Source organism: Rana temporaria, chromosome 7 (genome assembly GCF_905171775.1).
Source record: "Rana temporaria chromosome 7, aRanTem1.1, whole genome shotgun sequence".
Classification (NCBI taxonomy): domain Eukaryota; kingdom Metazoa; phylum Chordata; class Amphibia; order Anura; family Ranidae; genus Rana; species Rana temporaria.
This window is the reverse complement of record NC_053495.1, coordinates 141,261,462-141,283,661: the sequence shown is the minus strand read 5'-3', so window position 1 is coordinate 141,283,661 and position 22,200 is coordinate 141,261,462. Positions and strand designations below refer to the sequence as shown.

The following is a 22,200-nucleotide window of genomic DNA, read 5'->3' as shown; positions in this document are numbered from 1 at the left end:
CTTACACAGGAATTTGTGGAAGATAAGGTTTTTTTGAGCCTTCTCCAGTTGGTTTCCAGTACCCATGCCAGGGTTCTCACTTACCTGAACCAGATCATGTTTGGATGCTTGGAGGATCTTTTAGGATTGCCATACCCAAGGTTTACTAGGATCTTCAGTATTGGAGTAGTCGGTGGCGATGAACATCTGGTCTCCCTGCCCTTTCCTGGGTTGACAACATCTGACTACCTAGGAGGTAGACTCCATTTCCGTCTGGACTTCGGGTGACATCTCTGTGGGACATTCCAAGCTCGATCGATCCACTGTCGTACGACATTTGGGTCCAACAGTTGCGGTAAGCGCATATGTATTCCACCTCATATTTGAAGATTTCTGTTCGGACGTTCCTCACCATCTCATGACATCTTCATCGTTTTATTGTTTATGTACACTACATTACATTGTTGTTTATATTGTTCACTTTGATTTTAATTTCACATTTTGTTATGGTGCAATTTTTGCCATTACATCCTTTGTGTCACAATATATGGTCACACCCCATTAGGTGTATACAGCCATTGCTTTTTGGCTCACAGGTAGCGCTACATTACCATCCACATTCACCTGATTAAAGGCAGCGCAAAGGAAGATCTCAGGGGAACCTTTCCCACAAAGCTACAGGACAACCCCAAAAGGATCTATGCTCAGACAAATGAGTGCCACAAGGTCCTGCAAGCAGCAGGAACCCAGTGTGTCACTTGTTCATTTCTGAACAGAGTCCTCCAGAAATGGTTTCTGTGCCGCAAGTATCCCGGTGCGCAAACCTCTCCCTTGGAGACCTCAGGTGGAGGAGCGCTATATTGCAAATGACCATGTTCAGGAGAGACAGTACTGTAGGAAATAATATTTTCCGTGAGATCCAGCGTTAAGACCAGGTGACTTGTCCTGTCCAACCCGTTTTCCTTTGCACTGCAGCATCTAGGTGCTGTCAAACAAAGTCCAATATGGAATACAGACTCAAAACAGGATCCTTGTGTACATCCCAGGAACCAAGCGAAAAAGGTCTGCACTAGAAGAGGAGGCCATCCTGGGAAAGGGTTCTCAAACCACCCCCTCACTCCTATCTTGAGGGAGGGGGTGGACTCCTTAACTGTTGATACAGGATCCAAAAAAAGGTACACAGGGAAAGGACCATTTTAGTGAGAGTTTATTCTGTTTTTTGCCAGATTAGTTTTTTTTTGGTGCACTAATATTAAATCGCACATTTTTAGGCTTGAAGTTGATATATAACCCTAAACATATTTTCTAAAATCAAAGACCCTGGACAATAAAAAGGTGGTAGTTGCAATTGTTGATGTCATATCAGCGCAACCCTTTATCAAACCATGTCAGTAAAAAAAAAATTGATATTATTAAACTAGCCAAGCTGTGTGCAAACGTGAAACAGATAAACTATGATACCCAAAGTTATCCACAAGGTCATGAGTTTAAAAGGGAATACCTAATAAAACCCAATATGTGCAACACAACTGTAATCTTCATATGTAGGTACACCTGATGTACATCCTTATGTTCATATGTGGAGTATTAAAACCGTCTAATTGATTTGATTAAACTAACTTAAAAGAGAAGAATGGGTTAGGGTTTTTTTTCTCCATCATACTTACCTAGGTGGATGTAGCATCAGTTCGATGCTGCATCTGTCCCCGGGACCTCTACACTGAGAACCGAGCGATTGAACATCGCCGATAGCCCTGTTCTCACAGCTCCCCAAACAGAGAGCTGCTGACTGTCAATCAGTGCCTGGACTGATATTTGTGACGTCAGCAGAGTGCACTTAAAGGGGTTGTAAAGGAAAAAAAATGTTTTCATAATAAGCATCCTTTACCTGCAGACATTACTCTTTTCACTTCCTCATTGTTCGTTTTTGCTCAGAAGTTGCTCTATTTCTTCTCTATTCTGTTCACTTCCTGCTTGTCTGATTTTACTGACCACCGTGATCGGAGGCTTTACTGCGGTGGTCAGTAACATGCTCACCCCCTCCTGGGAACTACATCTGTGTGGCAGGATGCTCTCTACGTGTTAGAGACTTCAAGGAGGTGTGAATTACTGGGTGTGCCGCAATTCATACTGGGAAATTTAGTTCTTACATGAACAAACGATGCAAACCAGGAAGTGAATGAGAGAACAGAAACTAGAATGCCGGAGGTGATATAGATGAAGGTATTTACTCGTTTAACAGAATCATTACACTATTCTGTCTGTCTGCCTTACAGACATTAATTTTAGGCAAATGAGCTTAGGCTGGACTTCTCCTTTAATGCTATCAAATAAGGGGCTGAAAGCCTCTGAAGAGAAGCGGGTACTCATCTCAGACACCCGTGAGGGCCTATTCAGCGGTTTGGTAATGTTAGGTCGAGGATGCAGAGTGCAAACGGTACAAAGATCAAATAAGAGGAAAAGACACTATTATGAAGAAAAATGCCAACTCTGTGATGTAGTAGCCATCTCCTAAAGACAATGAGGTGCCAGCTCATAGTTTTCACAGGGGAAAGGCAATGCTAGTCCCAGATGACTTGTAGATCAGGAAATCCTATAGAGAAAAGGGATGCTGAGAGGTACCATGTACCACAGGGGCTGTTCAAAATTCAAGTGTAAGGGATTCTTCTAAAGAAGGGAGCGAGTGTCATGACAGGGAACCTTTTCCAACACCCAAAACTCAATTTGTACAATGGTAAGGGGCACCAGCATATGGAGATTCCAGCAAAATAATTAGCGATACATTGTTTTGTGCAAGAGCACAAGTAGGATTATTGGCAATGACTGAAAGGTGCCATTTGCAAAGGGTTGGCCCGTGGGCTAAAGAGCATAACCTATACACCCAAGAGCCTGAAAGATAAAAAATACCCTGGATGTACAATCAGCTCCCCATTTGTAGAGGTGAGGCGCAGGGGGGATGGGCATTTCATGCAGAAGGCATTTCACAGGGATTAACAGAAGTCTGGCTCTAAGGCCTGTAGTACAAGAAGCAATCAGGTTCTTAGGGCCTTCTAGTAACTACAGGCAAAGCAGATGTGGGAGAGGGGTGGGCTTCCTCTTACCCCTCCAGGGACCATCAGCATTGAAACAGGAGCACATTATAGCCACCCATGGCATTGCTAATCATGGTGTCAAGGTCAGGATCAAACAGGCAACGTCCCTCAAACTCCTTAGATGTTGCATCCACATAACCATAGCACTCTGCAAATCTGTACAGACATCCGTCCCATGCAAAACACAAGTTTAAACAATTGTAATTAGCCATCACAACTGAAGCACAATTCTCCAGAAATTCATTTCATCTGTGCTATGAAACCTGGGCCTACCACAGTGGTGGAGGGGTCCTTTTTGGTAATCCACCTATTCAGACACTGTTCTACAAATTAATGTCAATACTGGAAAGGTGGGCAAGACAGGCTATTTCAAACTAGAATTTAAGGACTTTTTTTATATTTTTAACTATTAATGGCAGCGATGAGCAGTTTTCATCAGGACTGCGACATTGCGGTGGACACATCTGAAACCAAGTGACACTGTTTAGGGACCAGTGACACCAATACATTGATCAGTACTAAAAAATGCGCTGTTACTGTATAAATGACACTGGCAGGGAAGGGGTTAACATTAGGGGGCAATAAAAGGGTTAAATGCGTTTCCTATATGTGCTTTCTAACTGTAGGGGGAGTGCTTTGACTAAAGGTAAACAGCTTGGCAGAAACATGAAATCTCCATTTTCCTCTCTGGCAGAATGGCGATCTGCCTTGTTTACATGTCTCCTGTGAACGATGGCGGGATGCCGAAACCGCTGATTTGCTCCAACTGCGCCCAATCACAGCAGGGGCGAGGCCGAAGATGATGATCACGTACAGGTATGTAATTTTGCGCTTAAGGGCCGCCCTGCCAGAGTACATATACGTGGGCGGTCCTAAGTGGTAAAAAAAGTAATTACAAAGAGGTTCAAATATATGGCTAACATCATGCATGAGATAAGTAAGAGATTTCTTATTTAGCATACAATATTTAAATGTTCAGAACAGAATAAAAATCTGGTTAACAAAGTGGTAATTAAAGTGTTTTACCCATAAGACTGTAAAAAGGCGCAGTACTAAATTAGTTTGCTGATGAAGGCTGGGAGAAAAGGTGGTAAAAACACACACACCCAAACAGCTGTTAGACAAAACATTTTATTCAGTGCCTTATGTTTATTACTCTAGATGCGAAACCAATAATGAAAGTTAATGATTTGAAGTTTCTTGCAAAAATCTTTGTGCTAAACAAATGATCAACAAACTAGATTCAGTGTGTCACAGATAAAAAGCAACACTAAGCTCAAGCACTGAGGTTTTTGCAACCAATTTTAGATCTCACAAAAGTAAAAGGCTTACAGTTAAATCTTAAGCCAGCCGCATTTCGCTCTATAGATGGGATAGATGTAAACAAATGGATCTATTGATCCACTTGTGTACAACCAGCCTATCAGGTTTTTCCTAAACGATTAGTGCCTCCGGGTATAGCCAGCAACACTGTTCATTATAGAACATAATAGCACTGCAGGAGTGATTCCCCCATCAGCAGTGTGTAGATGGGGTAACCGATTCATACATTTTCTTTCAACAAAAAAAAAAAACGTAAAAAAACGTAAAAACGTATGCAACTGAAAATAAAATTTAACCACCTCCTGCCCAGAATATTCAAATAGGAGGGCTGGTGCTATACATATTGCTCTCAGTCTGGCGTGTGTCCCAAATTTTAGGTTAACTTTTTATCCATCACATGGAGGGATGAGCAGATTTGGGAGAGATGGAGACAAAAGGGGTGGGCAGAGTTGGGAGGGATGGAGAAGAGGGGGGTGGGGGGTTATGATCAGAGCTGGGCTGATCCATGCAATAGGACATGTGTATTGAGACTGGAGGGCCGGAAGATCTCAGCCACCAGACCAGGGAAGCGCTGACTAGCTGACTCACCCGGATTAGACAATCCAGGTACAACGGGGACTTCTGCCATTTGGACAGGATCTCTCGTTGCAAGACTCGAGTGTGGAATTGAGCATACGGTACCACCTCGAAGGTGGTCACCATGAGACCCAGGATTTGCATGCAGAAGCGCAGCAACGACCACCTGCGGGATGCCAACAGCTTCACCGCAGTCCAAAGAGTCTGCAACCTTTCCAAGAGGAGAAAAACTCCCACCTCTGAGGAGTCCAGAATTAAGCCCAGGTATTCCATGCGCGGAGTCGGCACCAACACCGACTTCTGGAGGTTCAGTACCCAACCAAATTCTTAAAAGGTTCTGACTGGCAATCGCCACATCCTCCTCTAATTCTGAGCCTGAAGCGGCTCTGAGGAGGTCGTCCAGGTAGCCCACGATAGCGATTCCTCGCTGTCTCAGCAGAGCCAGAATCGGGGCGAGCACCTTGGTGAAAACCCTTGGTGCTGATGTCAGGCCAAAGGGGAGAGCCACAAATTGGTAGTGGTCGTCCCCAACTGCAAAGCACAGAAATCATTGATGCCTGACATATGGGGACATGCAAATATGCGTCCTTGATGTCCAAGGACACCAGAAAATCCCCCGGATGGAGAGCAGCGACCACAGAGCGGACTGACTGACTCCATGCTGAACTTTCATGCTTTTACAAAGGTGTTGCGGGCCTTGAGATCCAGGATCAGACAGACCCCGTAATTCTTTGGGACTACAAACAGATTGGAGTAGAATCCCTGAAACCTTTCCGGAAGCGGTACAGCAGGGGTGCCCAACCTTTTGAAGAGGGAGGGCCACTTAAGCAACTTGGTAACCAGTCGAGGGCCACAATGAGCGGAACGGGCGGATGTCAGGTCACGGCTACTCTATAGGCCCTCCTTTTCTTTTCTTAAAAGGCTGTTCAGAACACCACTGTTCTCTCAAGAGAAAAGGGTTTCTAGAAGTGTCTGTGTGTGCTACTGCCCTCTTGCCCCCAATAATTTTTCTTTTTTTTTTCATATTTAAATCTTTTTCTTTATTTTAAATAATCAGGGTTACAGAGAGTTCACATAACATATATCTTATATGCATTAACATATAGCTATCCAACATACAGTCTAATGGAAAACCATCAGGTGAACCGGCCGGATATAAACAAAAAAAAAAAAAAAGAAAGGAGAGGGAACTCGGATTTATACCATCCTGGCTCCCCTCCCCTATTCTTATATTAACCAACTTCCTATCCGAAGCCTGTTTTCCCCATTTCCTCCAGACCACTGTATTACCTCATACATACTCTGTTCCCTTGACCTTCCTTATTCCCTACCTAACACCCCTTTAATCTAATAAGCAAAACAAACCTCCCCCCAAAAAAAAAAAAAAAAAAAAAAAAAAAAAGGAAACCCCTATAAACCAAGCCCCCCCCTCCCTTCTCTTCCCCCTCCTCCCCCCCTCCCCGCCGGAGATGGATATGTCCTCTCTTATTTCTCCTCTTCAACTTCTCTCAGCCTACTTCCGTCCTAGCAAATTCTGCTCACAGACCCAGCGTAAACACATAATCCATTTAGCATTATATTCCTCAATATCCACACGTATACAGGAATCCAACTACAAACTATTGACCCAATGGTACTATACACCAGAAAAGCTGCACAAATTTAGCAAGGAAAATTCAGAGCATTGTTGGAGATGTGGGCTGGAGCAGGGAACTTTACTACACATTTTCTGGTCATGTGCAAAAGTAAGAGATTACTGGAGAGAAGTCCAGAGAATCGTTCAAAAATTTACGGAGCACCAGATTCCGGAGGATCCGGCCTTTTTCCTGCTCTATTGCAAATCAGGCGACGTAGCACCACAGCAGATACTGAGGCTCTGGAAAGCAAGGGAGCTGTATCCAAGGCTGCATCGCAGACATACTTAAGGCCATGCACCAACTGGTCGGCCAGTTGCATGCAGACCGGGGAAGCCTGTTGCTTCTCCAACTCACGGTGCAACAACTTTGCCCATTCAGTAAGTGTCTGACACCAGGGCTGTGGCCAATACTGGCCGCAATGCTGACCCCAGCACCGTGAACATGGAGCGGGCCACCGCCTCGGTCCCCCTATCTGCAGGGTCCTTAAAGGCAGGGGTCCCCTCTACCAGAATCGTGGTTACCTTGTTTAACCTGGATACCGGGGGGTCCACAACTGGGGGAAATGTCCATTTTTTCAGGAGACTCTCCTCAAAGGGGTAACGGACCGACATGCGTTTTGGGACCGAAAAGGCCCTCTGCGGTCGTTCCCATTCTTGGTCTATAAACTTATTTTGATAAGTTACACAAGGAAACACCTTAGCAGTGCGGGCCGGCTTGTGGGACCCAAAAGGGACCGACACCTCAGTAATTGCCTCCGCTGTACCGTCCAGTTTGAGGGTTCCCCGTACTGCGGTGATAAGTGCTCCAACAAGCGCCTTTTCCTGCGCTGACCCAGACACGGAGTCTTCCTCACTGTCCGAATGGTCCTGGTCCGCATCCTCTGACACATCAGAACAGGGGCCCTGTGTCACAGCGCAGGCCCGAGTCTGAATCGGAGCTTTCCCTAGAAGATGGTGGGGGGAGTAGGCGTTTAACCCCCCTTGCACCCACACACCGCTTCCACCCGGGCAACAAAGAATTCCAGGACCGCCGACAAAGCGTCCACAGGTACCGCAGGTGCAGGGGCACCAGTTGCTATCACAGGAATGTCTGGGGAAGAAGCAGCAGCTTCTGACACCATGCTGACCCACGCTTACCTGACAGTCACTCAGGGACTAAAGGCAAGGTACACAAAAGGCCCACCCTCCTAGCTGCTGCAGACCGAGGGTCTCCTCAGGGGACTCACGCCCTGATCCAGGTACTGCTTAGCGCTGTGGTCCGCTCTGTCTCCTGCAGACTGTGCCCGAGGTGTTCTGTGCTGTTCAGAAAGACATTTCCAGCGCTAGGGCTACAGAAGATGGCCACCTCAGGGGGAAAAGTGTGAGCTACAAGAAAATGACCGCCAGCTGAATTAGAACCAGCACAGGTACAAGAAAATGGCGCCGGCTCATCCAAAATGGCTGCCAAAACATTTCTGAGGTAAAAGAAACGGCCGCGAACAAGAGCGGACACACCTCGCAGCCTCCAGCTAGGACCCAGAGCCCTCCCAGGAGGACCCCTGGTCAGGTACACAGCAAGCCCAGCCCAGATGCATGGGGAGTAGGGAAGGGACAGGGAGAAAAGAAAGGGAGAGTGAGAGACCTCCTAATCGACCACCTCAAGAATGCCCAGCTATTCCATCCTGCCGAAACAGGAGGAACCCTACTTACCCATCCTGTCGGGACTGCTGGACGCATTCCTGACAGACCCATCACTGAACAGTCGACCCACTGTGACTCAAACAGCAGTAGCCCGTACATATGTGTGCCCCGGAGCATAGCTAACTGGCCACCCCTGGAGCAATGGGGTATGTCGTGGCCAACCCAGCGCGTAGCTAAAGGCCTGCTCACACTCGATGGCCAGACTGGGGAGACAAGGATCTAAATTTTCCAGCCTGTCACCCAGACGGCAATTGATAGTAGATCTCAGCATCAAAAAAGTAGAAATAAAAAAAATAAAAAATAAATCTCCAGGACCAATGGTTCCATAGGGAGCCAGGTCCTTCTATGCTAGGCAGAAAAAAAATGAGCTGCTAGATGCAGAGTGAGGGGTTATAGCCAGAGGGAGCGCCCCCTGGGCGGTACTGTTTAGCTTTGCTATTGTTACATGTTTTTAACTGTTTAACATGTCTGCCTAGTCCTCTCATGATAGACGGCATATAAACCCTACTGTCAAGAATAAAGGAGCTGTGTCTGTCCATGAACGAAAGAAAACCCCCCCCAAAAGACAAAGGCATAATACTTACTTTGGAACGATGCCCTGCCTCCGACGCCACCCCACCGCTCACATGACCGACATGTTTCCTAGAGTTACTTAAAGGTTTGCGGGCTCAGGCGCTGCGATTGGCTGAAGCCGCGATTACATCACTCTTGCGCATGCGCCACCAGTCATGGCACGGGCCCTGAAGAAACATCACGAGCGGGCTGTTCTTTCAGTGCGTATGCACAGATGACGTCAGCGGATATAGTAAACATCTCCTGAACGGTGCATGTTTAGGAGATATTTACAGTACCCACAGGTAAGCCTTTTAATAGGCTAACCTGGAGGTACAATCAAAGAGGAAGACTTTACTTCCTCTATAAATGTAAATGTAATTGTAATGCCTTATATTACCTCCAGTCTATCAGCCTCCACCTGATCTTCCCTGCACAGAGCCCTTAAAGTCATTGTAAATATTACATTTTTAAACAAACATGTTATACTAAACATAAGAAGTGATCTAAACACTATAGTAATGTTAAATTACTGATAAAATAATGGTATATACATAAAACAAAACATCACAAAATTGCTACAATAAAATGATAACATTAGCAGCGCTGAAAACATTCACATTAGCATTTGTTACAATAGTGCATAATAAATGTCCCAAGAACCAATAAGGTCAAGCATCCGATAAGGTTCGTATAGGGCGGGGATATGCAATTAGCGGACCTCCAGCTGTTGCAAAACTACAAGTCCCATCATGCCTCTGCCTCTGGGTGTCATGCTTCTGGCTATCAGTCTTGCTATGCCTCATTGGACTTGTAGTTCTGCAACAGCGGAAGGTCCAATAATTGCATATCTCTGGTACAGGGTATAGCTCCAATATTTAGATCCTGTCACCACACAAGATTGGATCTATACGCTTGACTCGATGGTTCATGGGACATTTTATTATGCACTATTGTAACAAATGCTAATGTGAATGTTTTCAACGCTACTAATGTTATAATTTTATTGTAGCAATTTTGTGATGTTATCCTTAGGCTCCATGTACACAGGACGTTTTTACAACTGCTCCTAAAGGATTAAACTTGACAGATAGTAACCCATATTTAAAACATCTGTTTTGCAGCGTTTGAGTTTAGAAGCGTTTTAAAATAATATATATATATATATATATATATATATATATATATATATATATATATATATATATATATATATATATATATATATATATATATATATATATATATATATATATATTTTTTTTTAAATGGCCAAAAACGGAATACGCCTATAAACAAAACGCTGCTAAAAGTGGGTTACCGCATTTATCGTCTGAAACTTGGAAATCTTTTGCGTCTGAACCTATTTTTTGCTTTCAAAGAAACGCTAAAAAAACTGCAATTAACAAGACTGTGTACATGGTCACATAGGATAACACTGAATGAGTTCAGGAGCAGTTGAAAAAAGCGACCAACTGCCTCTGAACGCACGTTTAGCAGCGTCCTGTGTACCTGCTGTGTAAGACCCCTTTCACGCTGGAGCGTTTTTCCGGCTCTTTTAGGGAAAAAAAAAAAGCGCCTGAAAAACACCTCCCCCTGCAGACCCAGTGTGAAAGCCAGAGTGCTTTCACACTTGGGTGCTGTGCTGGCAGGATGTTAAACAATTTCCTGCAAGCAGCATCTTTGGAGCGGTGAGGCAGCGGCGCTACACGGGCGCATTTAACCCTTCATTCGGCTGCTAACGGGGGTTAAAAGCGCCCCCAATAGCGGCCAAATGGCATCGCTAGAACTAGCAGCATTTTACCGTCAACGCCCGCCCCAGTGTGAAAGGGCTCTAAAGGTTTTGCACAGAGCATCCCAGATTATCCTCTTCTGGGGTCCCCCACCGGTGCTTCTGGCTCCTCCTGCCTCCAGAGTGCCCCAAAAGCAAGCCACAAAGTATAGAATATAGTGCAGCAAAGTAAAAAAAAACTTCTGACTTAAGAACCACTCCCTTCTTTCTCCTGTCCTGGACTACATGTCCCATGAGGCATTGGCCCTCGCACATTCACAAGCTCTCAGGGACTTACTGACATGTATTGATGGCGTAATGAGCTGTATGTGTTTTCGGATATGTAAAAAAATAAAATAAAATAACGCATACTGTAAGCAGGACAACTAATCTGCTGACCAACTAATCGATTGTGAAAATATATTTGACTATTTTCATTATTGATAATGCCGATAAATTGTTTCAGCCCTGGTTTTAGCATTCTTGGGACCTGTATAGTGATTGTATGTATGTATGTATGTATGTATGTATGTATGTATGTATGTATGTATGTATGTATGTATGTATGTATGTATATATATATATATATATATATATATATATATATATATATATATATATATATATATATATATATATATATATATATATATATATATATATATATATTCAGGGGTTGACAAATTTGCTTGGAATCTAGGAGCCAGCTAAAGAAGTTAGGAGCCAGAAAACGCACCCCGTCCCGACGAGCTTGCGCGCAGAAGCGAACACATACGTGAGCAGCTCCCGCATATGTAAACGGTGTTCAAACGCAATTTTGAAGCGTGACATGTTGGGTATGAATTTACTCGGCGTAACATTATCTTTCATATATTAAAAAAAATGGGGATAACTTTACTGTTGTCTTATTTTAATTTAAAAAAGTGTAATTTTTTCCCAAAAAAGTGCGCTTGTAAGACCGCTGTGCAAATACGGCGTGACAGAAATTATTGCAACGATCGCCATTTTATTCTCTAGGGTGTTAGGATAAAAAATATATATAATGTTTGGGGTTTCTAATTAGAGTGAAAATAGTGAAAAATGACATTGGAATTGCTGTTTAACTTGTAATGCTTAACTTGTAATACCAACGGCCACCACCAGATGGCGCCAGCTCACAAAAACTAAATTTTTATTTTGCCCACCTTTCAAGCCAAGTCACTATGGCGACCTGGCGCCCGGGATTTGTCGATCCCTGTGTATATGTATATATATATATATATATATATATATATATATATATATATATATATATATATATATATATATATATATATATATTTTTTTTTTGTTTTTTATTACACACACACATACATATGAGAGAGAGGTCTGGTTATGGTCTCATTTTGTACCTAGAAAATTTGAGGTTGCAGAAAAAAAATTCTGGCTTTTCTTCTTTTTGTGTTGATATAAGTAAAATCTGTTGGTTAGGGGAAGCAATGGAAGGCATTTGATTTCATTGTGGTTTTGATACTAACCTCAGTAATCCAAGCACGGTCAGCCTGAAGAATAGGAAATTACTACCATGGGGTGCACATGGTCCTGGAATCATTCTGTAATTTGAGGCCGTTATACTTAACTAGTTTGGAAACTTTACTGATCGATTAATCTACAATTTGGGCACATTTATGACATCCTCTGAACTGTGTTGGCTGCCCCATATGCATAGAAAACTCAAACCAAAGCGCTCTTCCAACTCCTTTACATCTTTTAAATGGATATGACATAAGATGACTTTCCGGTGTTAATTTTCAATCTGAACACAAAATTGTGAAGTGGAACATCCTTCTAAATGTGGCGATTCCAATACTTCATTACACCTGTAGCTTCTCCGTAACTCTTACCATTTTGGCAAGTCTTTCTGTAGTTCACCGCAAACGAACAGAGGTAAATAGTAAATAATAACTGAAGTAACTACACTGTTTTTTGGAGAGGTAAACCACACAACATATACGGTTTATAAAAAACAAAACCAACTTTTTAATGTATTATTTTAAAGCAGACCTTAAAAATTAACATATCTGCAATTGCTAAAGAAGCCAAATAAAAATTTGATGTTATTAAAATTATCTTTAATTTTTCAAACTTGATAACTTATTATTTTATGAAAAATTTGGTGCAATATGGCAACTAAGATACCTCAGTCAAGTTTTTAGGCATCTCCTGCAGCAGACAGGTCCTCTTTGCGAGAGGTTACCGAAGGGTTAATTACTTTTTCAAGGGATGCAGACACCAAAACATTTCTTATGAGAACCATGAATGTGCACCAGCTGATTAGAATAAAGTAGCAACTCCCATTCAGAATCACTATGCAAAGACACAAAGTAGACTGAACAATTTTTTCATCTGAGCAAAAAACGGGTAAGTATCTGCAACAAAGTTTTTTTTTAAATCCTTATATATTATATTGATTGTCCAGGGGAAATCCTTTGTTTTTCTCCCAACAAAAGTGGAACTACTCTAACCACTTAAGGACTGCCCCACGTACATATACTGCAGCAGGGTGGCCCCTTTAGTGCAAAATAACGTACGTCAGGGGTGTCAAACTCAATTTCATCGTGGGCCGCATCAGCATTATGATTGCCCTCAAAAGGCCTGTTGTATCTGTAAGATTAGATGTCCAGCGCCTCCCCTTACATTAGATGTCAAGAGCCACCCCACCATCAGAAGTTCAGTCACCCACCCTCCCTTACATCACAGTGTACCCCCCTTACCTTATGCTGCTGCTGGGAAGAAGATATATGCATTGCTTGAAAGCAGAAAGTATCAGCTGCAGGAGAGGCGCGAGGGCCACATGAAATTGCCTGGAGGGCCGGAATTCGGCCCGCAGGCCTTGTGTTCGACACCTGTGATTTCTTTGGCTCTGGGGTGCGCGCACCGCCAAAAGCCCTGCGCCCACAGTGATTGGACACAGCGGAGCCAGTAAGTGGGTCCAGCAATGGTTATGGTGGAGCTCTGGACACAACCTTTTAGCTTGGAAAGTGAAGGATTAGAACGTAATTTTATTTATTTACTACTATGTCTCCACTAGGGTGATTTCCTTAACTATGTTTCAGAGAAGCAGCTGTGTCAAGAAAATTGGAACTGAGTGAATACCTCTCCACCAGGGACACAACTAATAAAAACATTAAGTGCACCAATGTTTACCCATTCTGAAGAAAGATATGGGATGTTGCACTATTAGACCCCTTTCACACTGAGGGCATTTTGCAGGCGCTATAGCGTTAAAAATAGTGCTTGCAATCCGCCCTTAAACAGCTGCTCTTTTCACTCCAGTGTGAAAGCCCAAGGGCTGTAGTGGCACATTGCAGGCGGTATTAACCCTTTCTCGGCTGCTAGCAGGGGTTAAAAGCGACCCACTAGCGACCAAAATGCGCCGCAAATCCAACGATAAAATTGGATTTGATTAACCCCAAACTCCATAAATGCAGACTTTAACTTTATTACACTTACTTGCAGCATTATTTTTTCACACAGCAGAAAAACAGCAACAATATATTATACACAAGTGGTAAAAAAGCTCAAACAGGTACATATATGTGAATATTTAAAAAGGTCTCCTTACCCGAATGCAAGGCGAGATCAATGTTTTTCTGTGAGTTGCACATCAATGAACAATCTTCGTTTAATGGATGAAGGCATTTCTGCGTCAACCTCTTTCTTGCAGTTTGATTGACCTTTTGAGAAGAGTCTAAGTTTTTATCTTCACCTGATTTTTTTACTTTAAGAAATTCAGGCAATGAAGCAGAATGATCTTTGTCACCAGGTGGACTTATTCCATCACATTCACTTGGGCACAGCCCTTCCTGTAACATTTGCTCAGATACGGCGTCAGTTTTTAAGCCATTGCAGTGTTCGGTAGGTGCAACACTGGTCTTTGAAAAGCCATTTCGGGAAGGCCTGTGTGCTGAGAAGGGTCTGTGTGCAGGTCTTTGAAATGGGCGCCTGTTGTTAAGAATCTTTAGGAGTTGTTCATACTTTTCTTCATTTTGCAGCATTTCATTTAGAACACAGATTGGTGATTTGTGTGCATCCCATTTATTCTTCCCAAGTCTTTTCAGGTGACCTCGAACATGGTTTGATAATCCAATTTTTGTATCAAACCAGCCTCCACACAGAGCACATGTATGCTCAGAAGGGCTCTCCGATTTCTCTATTACTATTGGCATAAAGAGAGTAATGTTAGATTTTTGAATGCTTATCAGAACATGTTACAAATACAATACTAACACAAAATTAAGCCCATTCATCTCCTGATCAAAATGTGAAACAAAAACAAACTTCCTAATCAGACATCTGCTTTTCATCACCATGGCCTGCTTGGAGTTCCCCGTCTATGTATGTTCCCGATAGTTCAGTAAAATGTCCCCCGACATTAACCTCCACAGCAATAGACAGAGAAAAGTTAAAGTGAACCTTCCCTTTCCCTTCAAAACCACCAGAACTCAGTAAAAGGACCACATGGAAGCAAAGTCTCTTCTATTTACACCTCTTGGTCCAAACTCTGCCCTACTCAAAAATACTCAGTGCCAATTAATAGAAAGCGGTCATCAGTGGCAAACATCTTCCTGCTAATTTTCTGATTTGGCCCAATGATGCATGTGCCACAGGAGAGCATCCTGGATAGGAGAGAGAATCCCGGATAGCCGAGACTCTGGTTCAACATCGCTGGATTGAAATGGGGCTCAAGTATTAGGGGGCTGCTGTACACAGAAGGTAGAATGCATCAAGATAAAAAAACAAACAAAAAAAAAAAAAAAACATTCTGCCTTTAGAACCACTTTATGCATCATGTCCCTAAATGAATAAGAAAGAAATCTGAATTTTAAAGTGTCCTTTAGAACAAACAAATTTTAAATATCTTCAAATTCATTGGCAATAATCCTACCCGCTTTCAAATCTCATATACCCTAGAGATAATGGCACATATTGTGATTAATACTGAAACCCCTTAGTGTTTTTTTTTTGATGCTTTAATGATTTTGCAATTAAACTTAACACCAAGATGAGCACCATAAAAAAAAAAAAAAAAAAAAAAAAAAACAGTATCAGAACATAAAAATTTTGATGTATCCCATTTGTAGTGAATCCTTACATGTGCATTAGGGCTCTTGCACATGGGCGGTTAAGCCAATTCAATGCATTTGCCAGAGAATTTCCATCACCCAGATTCAGCAAACAGCCTTCCATTGACATGAATGGCTGTGTGCTGCAAATTCCTATTTAAAACTTAACACCTGCATCAATGCGCCATTCATCACAGCGTTCACCATTCATTTACCTGCTTAAAATATAACAAAAACATGTGCAACCCATTATATTCCTGGATTATATATTTTTTTTTTATTATTAATATCCTACACATACCTTTGGTATCTCTATTAAATGAGTACCTATGGTAACCCTTGTAAGTTACCTAATAACATATGTAGAGTTGCAACAGTGTAGCCTCATTCTTATGACCATTAACCCCTTCACACCTAAGGATAAAAAAAATCCTAAATCACCAAGTTAGGCCCCATGGCATAAAGCCCAGTGCAGTGAGGATGCATACATGTGTTATGTTGACGTCAAGGGGTTAAGTTAGTGGATGCTAGATTGTCCCACAATATGGAGTGCATAGTACATGGAATATTGAATTAAAGAAGTTGTATTTATGAAGATTATGTTATATTCATGTAATAATAAATACAATTTTCAAGATGTTATATTGTAGAATAGCTATTGTCCAGAAGCACGTTCCTGTTGATCCATCTCGTAGACACATGGTCTTAAGGGTTTTCCATTTTTAAAAGATATTTCTAATCAGTTGCACATTTTATCTCCTAAGCAGGTAAATGAATGGCCCACTGATGCAGGTTGTAAATAGTATTTGTTGATTATTTCTTTATATTTGCAGATCTTCAAAAAAGTGATGTTCCTGAAGAAACAGGCCTTTACCTGTGAAACGCACTGAACAAGCAAGATGGCCTTATGTGGATAACTGTGTTTGGGGTATTCCAACTTTGTGCATGTCTGCAAACATTATGATAAATCATGTAAAATATTCAAACTGTGCAACCTCTATTGAAAATTGTACTTGCCATATGCTGTAATAAAATGTGTTACTTTTTCTTTTAAATGGTGTGGAACTGTAAAATCCTGCGTAGCTAATCGTTTAGGGTTGCTTTTTTGTATTGCATGTTAATTGGAGGCAGAGTACTGCATCTGTGCTGCTTGGGCAGAGGAAATCCACTGGCAAATACTTTGACTAGGCTCAGCTACCCAGAAGCAGGGATGTGGGGGAAAAAAATAATGTTTTTACTTACCTGTAAACATCATATTTTTGAGTACAATACAGGACACCGGCAACTTATAAATACACCATGGGTTATTAGGCTCACACCTCCACAAGGTTGGACACTGCCAAGCTTTTGAGATGAGGCCAACCCGCCTCCCCCAAATTTTTGCTGAATTAATGTTTTCCCACACAGTGTCCGGTAACGTTGACTAACTTTTTACATCTGTGCACTGCCAGATAATGTTGGCTAAATTGTTACACTCAATAAATGACCTAAAGTTTTATGTGTAATAAAACACAAAAATGGAACCTTAAAAGGATAAGCTCACCCTTTGGGAACATGTAACATGTTCCCACTCGCTGCCTCTAGTGACAGAAAGCCGGGCATCTTCTCCCCAAACTCGCCATCACCATTTAAAAAAAACCCGGCTGTACAGGGCTTGGCCCGAGTCATTCATTCACAGGGTTCTGTGAATGGGAGGACTACAAATCACCAACAGTCTTTGTGGCTGTCGGCCAATGAGCTACCAGGGCGCTGTTGAATGCTCTAGGTAGTTCATGGTCTCTCCTGTCAGTGTGCAAACTGCCTGCTCATAAGTGGTATGAGCAGACAGCTTACATTGAGACTGGTTTCACACTACTGCGATGTCAAACATTGCATGTGATTCGCACCACATTGCTGCGCAGATCACATGCAATGTCTGTGCAATGCAAATTCAACCATACAGTTGTAAGGCTGAACTCGCATTGGATTTGCATGAAAGTGTTGCAGGAACCCCCCCCCCCCCCCCCCCCCGCTCTGGAATCGGATCGCATGTGTGTTCATCACACCCATGCTATCCGATTCCTGTCCAAATTCACAGTTTGCACTGTGATCTGCAAACCAATCTGGGGATGTCATTGACTTTGTATTGACACCCGCAGCGGTTCGCAGGAGGCAGTGTGACCTGCCTGTGAGAGATGCGATGCGGACGCTGGCACTGGAATCGTGCTGGTTCCGCATTGCTATAGTGTGAACCCAGGCTGACAGTGCAGGACTCCTACATGGCACCCGCAATCTGCTGATCGTGGGTGCAATGCTTTCCAGGCTCCTAGTAAAGAAAAAAATTATAAATGCACATTGTTTACCTGCAAAAAGACGTGCATTTATTATAGTTGTTTTTAAAAGGTTGAACTTATCCTTTAAAACCTCAAGGCACATATGTTAAACTCTCCAGTTTGACAGTGTTGCCATTATTTGTATACATGCCGATTGTGCATAAAATATAGTTTAGTTTATCGGTTGTTCTCAATAACAAACATAACATACTTCATAATATATACACACACACACACACACACACACACACACACACACACACACACATAGATAGATATCCACCTATCTCAATTCTGAGAGGAGGCATGGTTATTAAATGCAGGTTTTTTTTTTTTTTAACAAGTGAGAAGAAAAATAGAAAAAAGCGAAAAGTACTTGGGCATTATCACAATGCCAATTTTAAAAAGTTTAAAACAGCAACAAGCAGATAAATATATACATACTGTATATAACCGATTCAAACTCATTAATTCTCTTTGGTCCACTGTAAGGTCTTCTCAAATACATTAGCCACTTTTAAAAGATACTTTACAAAAAGATTTTAAAATTTCTCTACTTCACAGTAAAATATATAGCATGCACTAAAAAGTTTAAATGGTATGCAATATGAAATTCAAGAAAATATACATTTGTATTTCATCACATAGAAATAAGCACAGCAAGCTTTGCAAAACAATCTTGAGCTTTACTAAAAGAAATAAAAAAAAAAACAAAAAAACAGAACCCACCTTTCCTTACACGCTTTGTTGGCGTTCCTGTCCTCCTGAAGTGCTGCATTTTATCACTTGATGCAATTTGTTCTGGAGACACTACGTGGCGAGCTTCGTAAGTTAGTCCAGCTCTGTGCAAATGTCCGCGAACATGATTTGATAACCCAACACCTGTTTCAAACGTTGCAGGACAGTATGGACAAGACTTCTTTTCAAGAGCTAGATCACTCCAGTGGAATAGAGAACTGTGGCCTGGCAATGCAGATTCTGCATTTTCCAAATCAACATCAGACATTTCATGCATGTAACCATCTCCCTCACCATCTTCATAGTACTCAAAGTAATAGCCATCATTATTATTGTAATGCAAGCCCTGGTCTTCATTGAGCTGTTGGTCTATAGTTGCATCTTTAAAAACTGGGTAAACTGTTTTTTTTGGTGGACTGTTGTATGCATCATCTGGCGATTCTGTGTTGTAACTGCAAAGCTCACTATTGTCCCAGGAATCATAATCATCCTTTTTATCATCAGATGGGTCAAGTTTTTTGAGTACAACATAAGTCACCTTTTGAAGGAAATCTGGATAACTATCTATATCTTCTTCTGTCACTGGTCTTTCCAGGTCTGCTCGTCGTACCCTTTTGACTGCTACCCTGTCTTTAAAGCCAACTAACCTACCTGGGTGACGGTTATGAGGATCCATAATTAAGCATTCTTCCTGAAGATCTGGTGAACTGGAAAGCTGAAGTGAAGAATTACCCTCTTCCTTTTTTAAATTCAGTGGGAAGATGTGCGATTTTTTCAAGGTTTTGTAGCCATCCCACTTCTGATTGTATATGTAGGCATTATTTAATCTTGCATGCTTTTGTTTCATTTTAAAGTACCTATGTTTTTGGTCATTGGTAGTGAAAAGTAGAGCTTTATTTGGGGAAATTGAAGGACCACCGACAGACTGAGCAGCGCTTTTTCGAGCTTTTTGTATCTTGTGTTTTCTATACAATTTTGTAAAACTGTTACTTTGACCAATGGATCCATACGGTCTCTTCAAGTCTTGCTTTAGGACAGAATTCTTTGGAAAAGGGGGCTGTTTTGCAAACTCTTTACTCTCAGATTCAAGTTCAAGTTCATTATCTGAAAAATGTTCTTGTTTAATTACAAGGGGACCATTAAACTGGTCTAAGGTAGATGAGGGATGTACATATTCAATGTGCTTTTTTAAAATATAGCGGGTTGGTGCAGTAAATGAACACATCTTACAGATAAAAGTTGTAGGCTTTTTAGATGAAAGGAAATACGAATTTTTTAAGGTCTTTTTTTGATACTTCCTTTGGGGTAAATCAGAAGTTAAAACGGAACATTTTACAACGGCCCCATGAGCAATACCTCTATGACACTCCAATTCATTTTCCGTAACAGCCATGAAGTTGCACTCTTCGCAGCAGTAATATCGCTTGTCTTTCTCATGGGTTTTGGCATGCTGCACAAAAGTCTTTGGGCAGTTGGTTCCAAACACGCATTGTGGGCACTGCAGACGGGCACTTCTACCTTCATCTTGAAGCTCTTTGAGTTCACGGATCTCCGTCATCAGTTTTTGCCGTCGTTCCTGGTGAATAATCATATGCTTAAGGAGTGAATTCCGGTCTCTAAAAGTTCGCCCACACTCTTTACAAGCATATGGCCTTGGAACATTAAGGTGTCGAAAGTGATTATTCCCATCCAGGTGATACATCATGTGCCTGTGAAGGTGTTTCTTCTCCCTAAAATTCACATTGCACTTTGTGCAGGGGTAAAACGATGGCTCTTGATCACTAGTGCATGTTGGTGGTGACTGGGACTCACAACTTTGTACATCACTGGAAAAGAATGGGTCAACGTGAACAGGTGAGGTTTCTCCAGAATAGTCACAAACAGGGCTATAAATATAATGATTGAATGCCTCTATAGCTTCTTTTGGAAGGTGTTCTTCCGTGTCATCAAGAGAAGATTCAGACTTGATCTTCATTAATGCATACTTGTGCGGAGCTACCACCTGCTCTTCATCACTCTGTTCCATCATATCGACATTTAATAGCTTTGATTTCTTGGAAATATTCACATCATTATAAGCATCTTCGGAATAGCATCTAGTTATTTTACTACCATCCATTTTTCGTTTACGCTTTTTTTGTACCCTTACAACGCAGTGTTTTTCTGACTCTTCTGTTTTTTCATTATTTACGGAGTCCCTCTCGGCACTGAAATTAGCATTGTTTGCTCCTACAGAATCAACGGCGGTAGAGCAACTTTCCATCTGATTTTGTATCTCATTCACAGGTAGCTTTTTTCTATCATTGAACTCATCTATGGGCCCTACTAAAGTGCTATCCAATCTGGTATTATTCCCATTAGATGTTTCACAACCAACTAAAGAGGAGGTAGGATGTTTAAGGTTGGAATGGGCTTCATTCTTGGCATGTGCTACATCAGGTATCAAGAATATAACTTGCTGACCTGACATCTGTACAGAGTTCTTTGTAGGTTGATGAAGATCATAAACTACCGTTGAAGCTGAACACAAATTTGTTTGCAGAACCACAGGGTGGTCTGTGGATATGGAAATGCTGTCTGTATTCAGGATGGAAGTTGTATTTGAGGAGTAAGAAACTGGTCCATTAATATTTTCTTTAGGCAAGAAAGGATTTTCACTAGAAACAGTAGTAGCACCTTCGTGTATTAAAAGAGAACCCTGGATTTTACTTAAGGCTTTCTTAGACCTGTCCCTTAATAGTTCTTCAGGCACAGTCAATGAACTATTTTTTTGAATAGATGATTCACAGGCTTGTACTTGCTTATAGATTACATTATCCTCAATGGAGTTGAAATTGGTGTCCTCTTTGAGGAGCTCATTAGCATCAGTACTATCAGCACTTATTTGGGACTCCTCCATACTGTTTTTCTTCCCATTAAACAATCTCTAAAAACAAAACAAAACAAAAAGACAAAAAATGTTAAAAGTATACATCATTGCTTAAAAACAACAGGAAATGTTGAAAATAATCCTCCAGTACATCTTAGTATTAAAATACAACCAAACTCAGGAAAGCGCTTCACCCAGGGGGTTATCTAATGCAGGGAGGAGCCTGTGAGAGCCGCCGAGGAACCCCGGAACAGGTGGATCGAAAATTTGATCCTTTACAATCTCTTTAACCACTTAAGGACCGCCTCCTGCAGATATACGTCGGCAGAATGGCACGGCTGGGCACAAACACGTACCTGTACGTCCTCCAAGTGCCCAGCCGTGGGTCGAGGGCTCACGCCCGCGACCCGGTCCCGAAGCTCTGTGACCCGCGGACCCGATCGCCGCTGGAGTCCCGCGATCAGTCCCCGGAGCTGAAGAACGGGGAGAGCTGTGTGTAAACACACCTTTCCCGTTCTTCACTGTGGCGCGGTCATTAATCGTGTGTTCCCTGATATAGGGAAACAC

The 22,200-nt window shown here is 42.0% G+C and overlaps 1 protein-coding gene across 2 annotated transcripts in view; it reads right to left on the bottom strand.

Moving 5' to 3' along the window:
* The window catches only part of ZNF644 (zinc finger protein 644), a 117,344-nt gene that overhangs the window by 16,205 nt on the left and 78,939 nt on the right, over positions 1 to 22,200 (bottom strand). For both annotated transcript variants that reach the window (XM_040360058.1, XM_040360059.1), the window contains exons 3-4: positions 18,756 to 21,690; positions 14,214 to 14,807 (exon numbers count right to left, since the gene is read on the bottom strand). In XM_040360058.1, coding sequence (XP_040215992.1) covers positions 14,214 to 14,807; positions 18,756 to 21,663 — 3,502 coding nt within the window. In that variant the 5' untranslated portion in view covers positions 21,664 to 21,690. The remainder of the gene's footprint in view (positions 1 to 14,213; positions 14,808 to 18,755; positions 21,691 to 22,200) is intronic.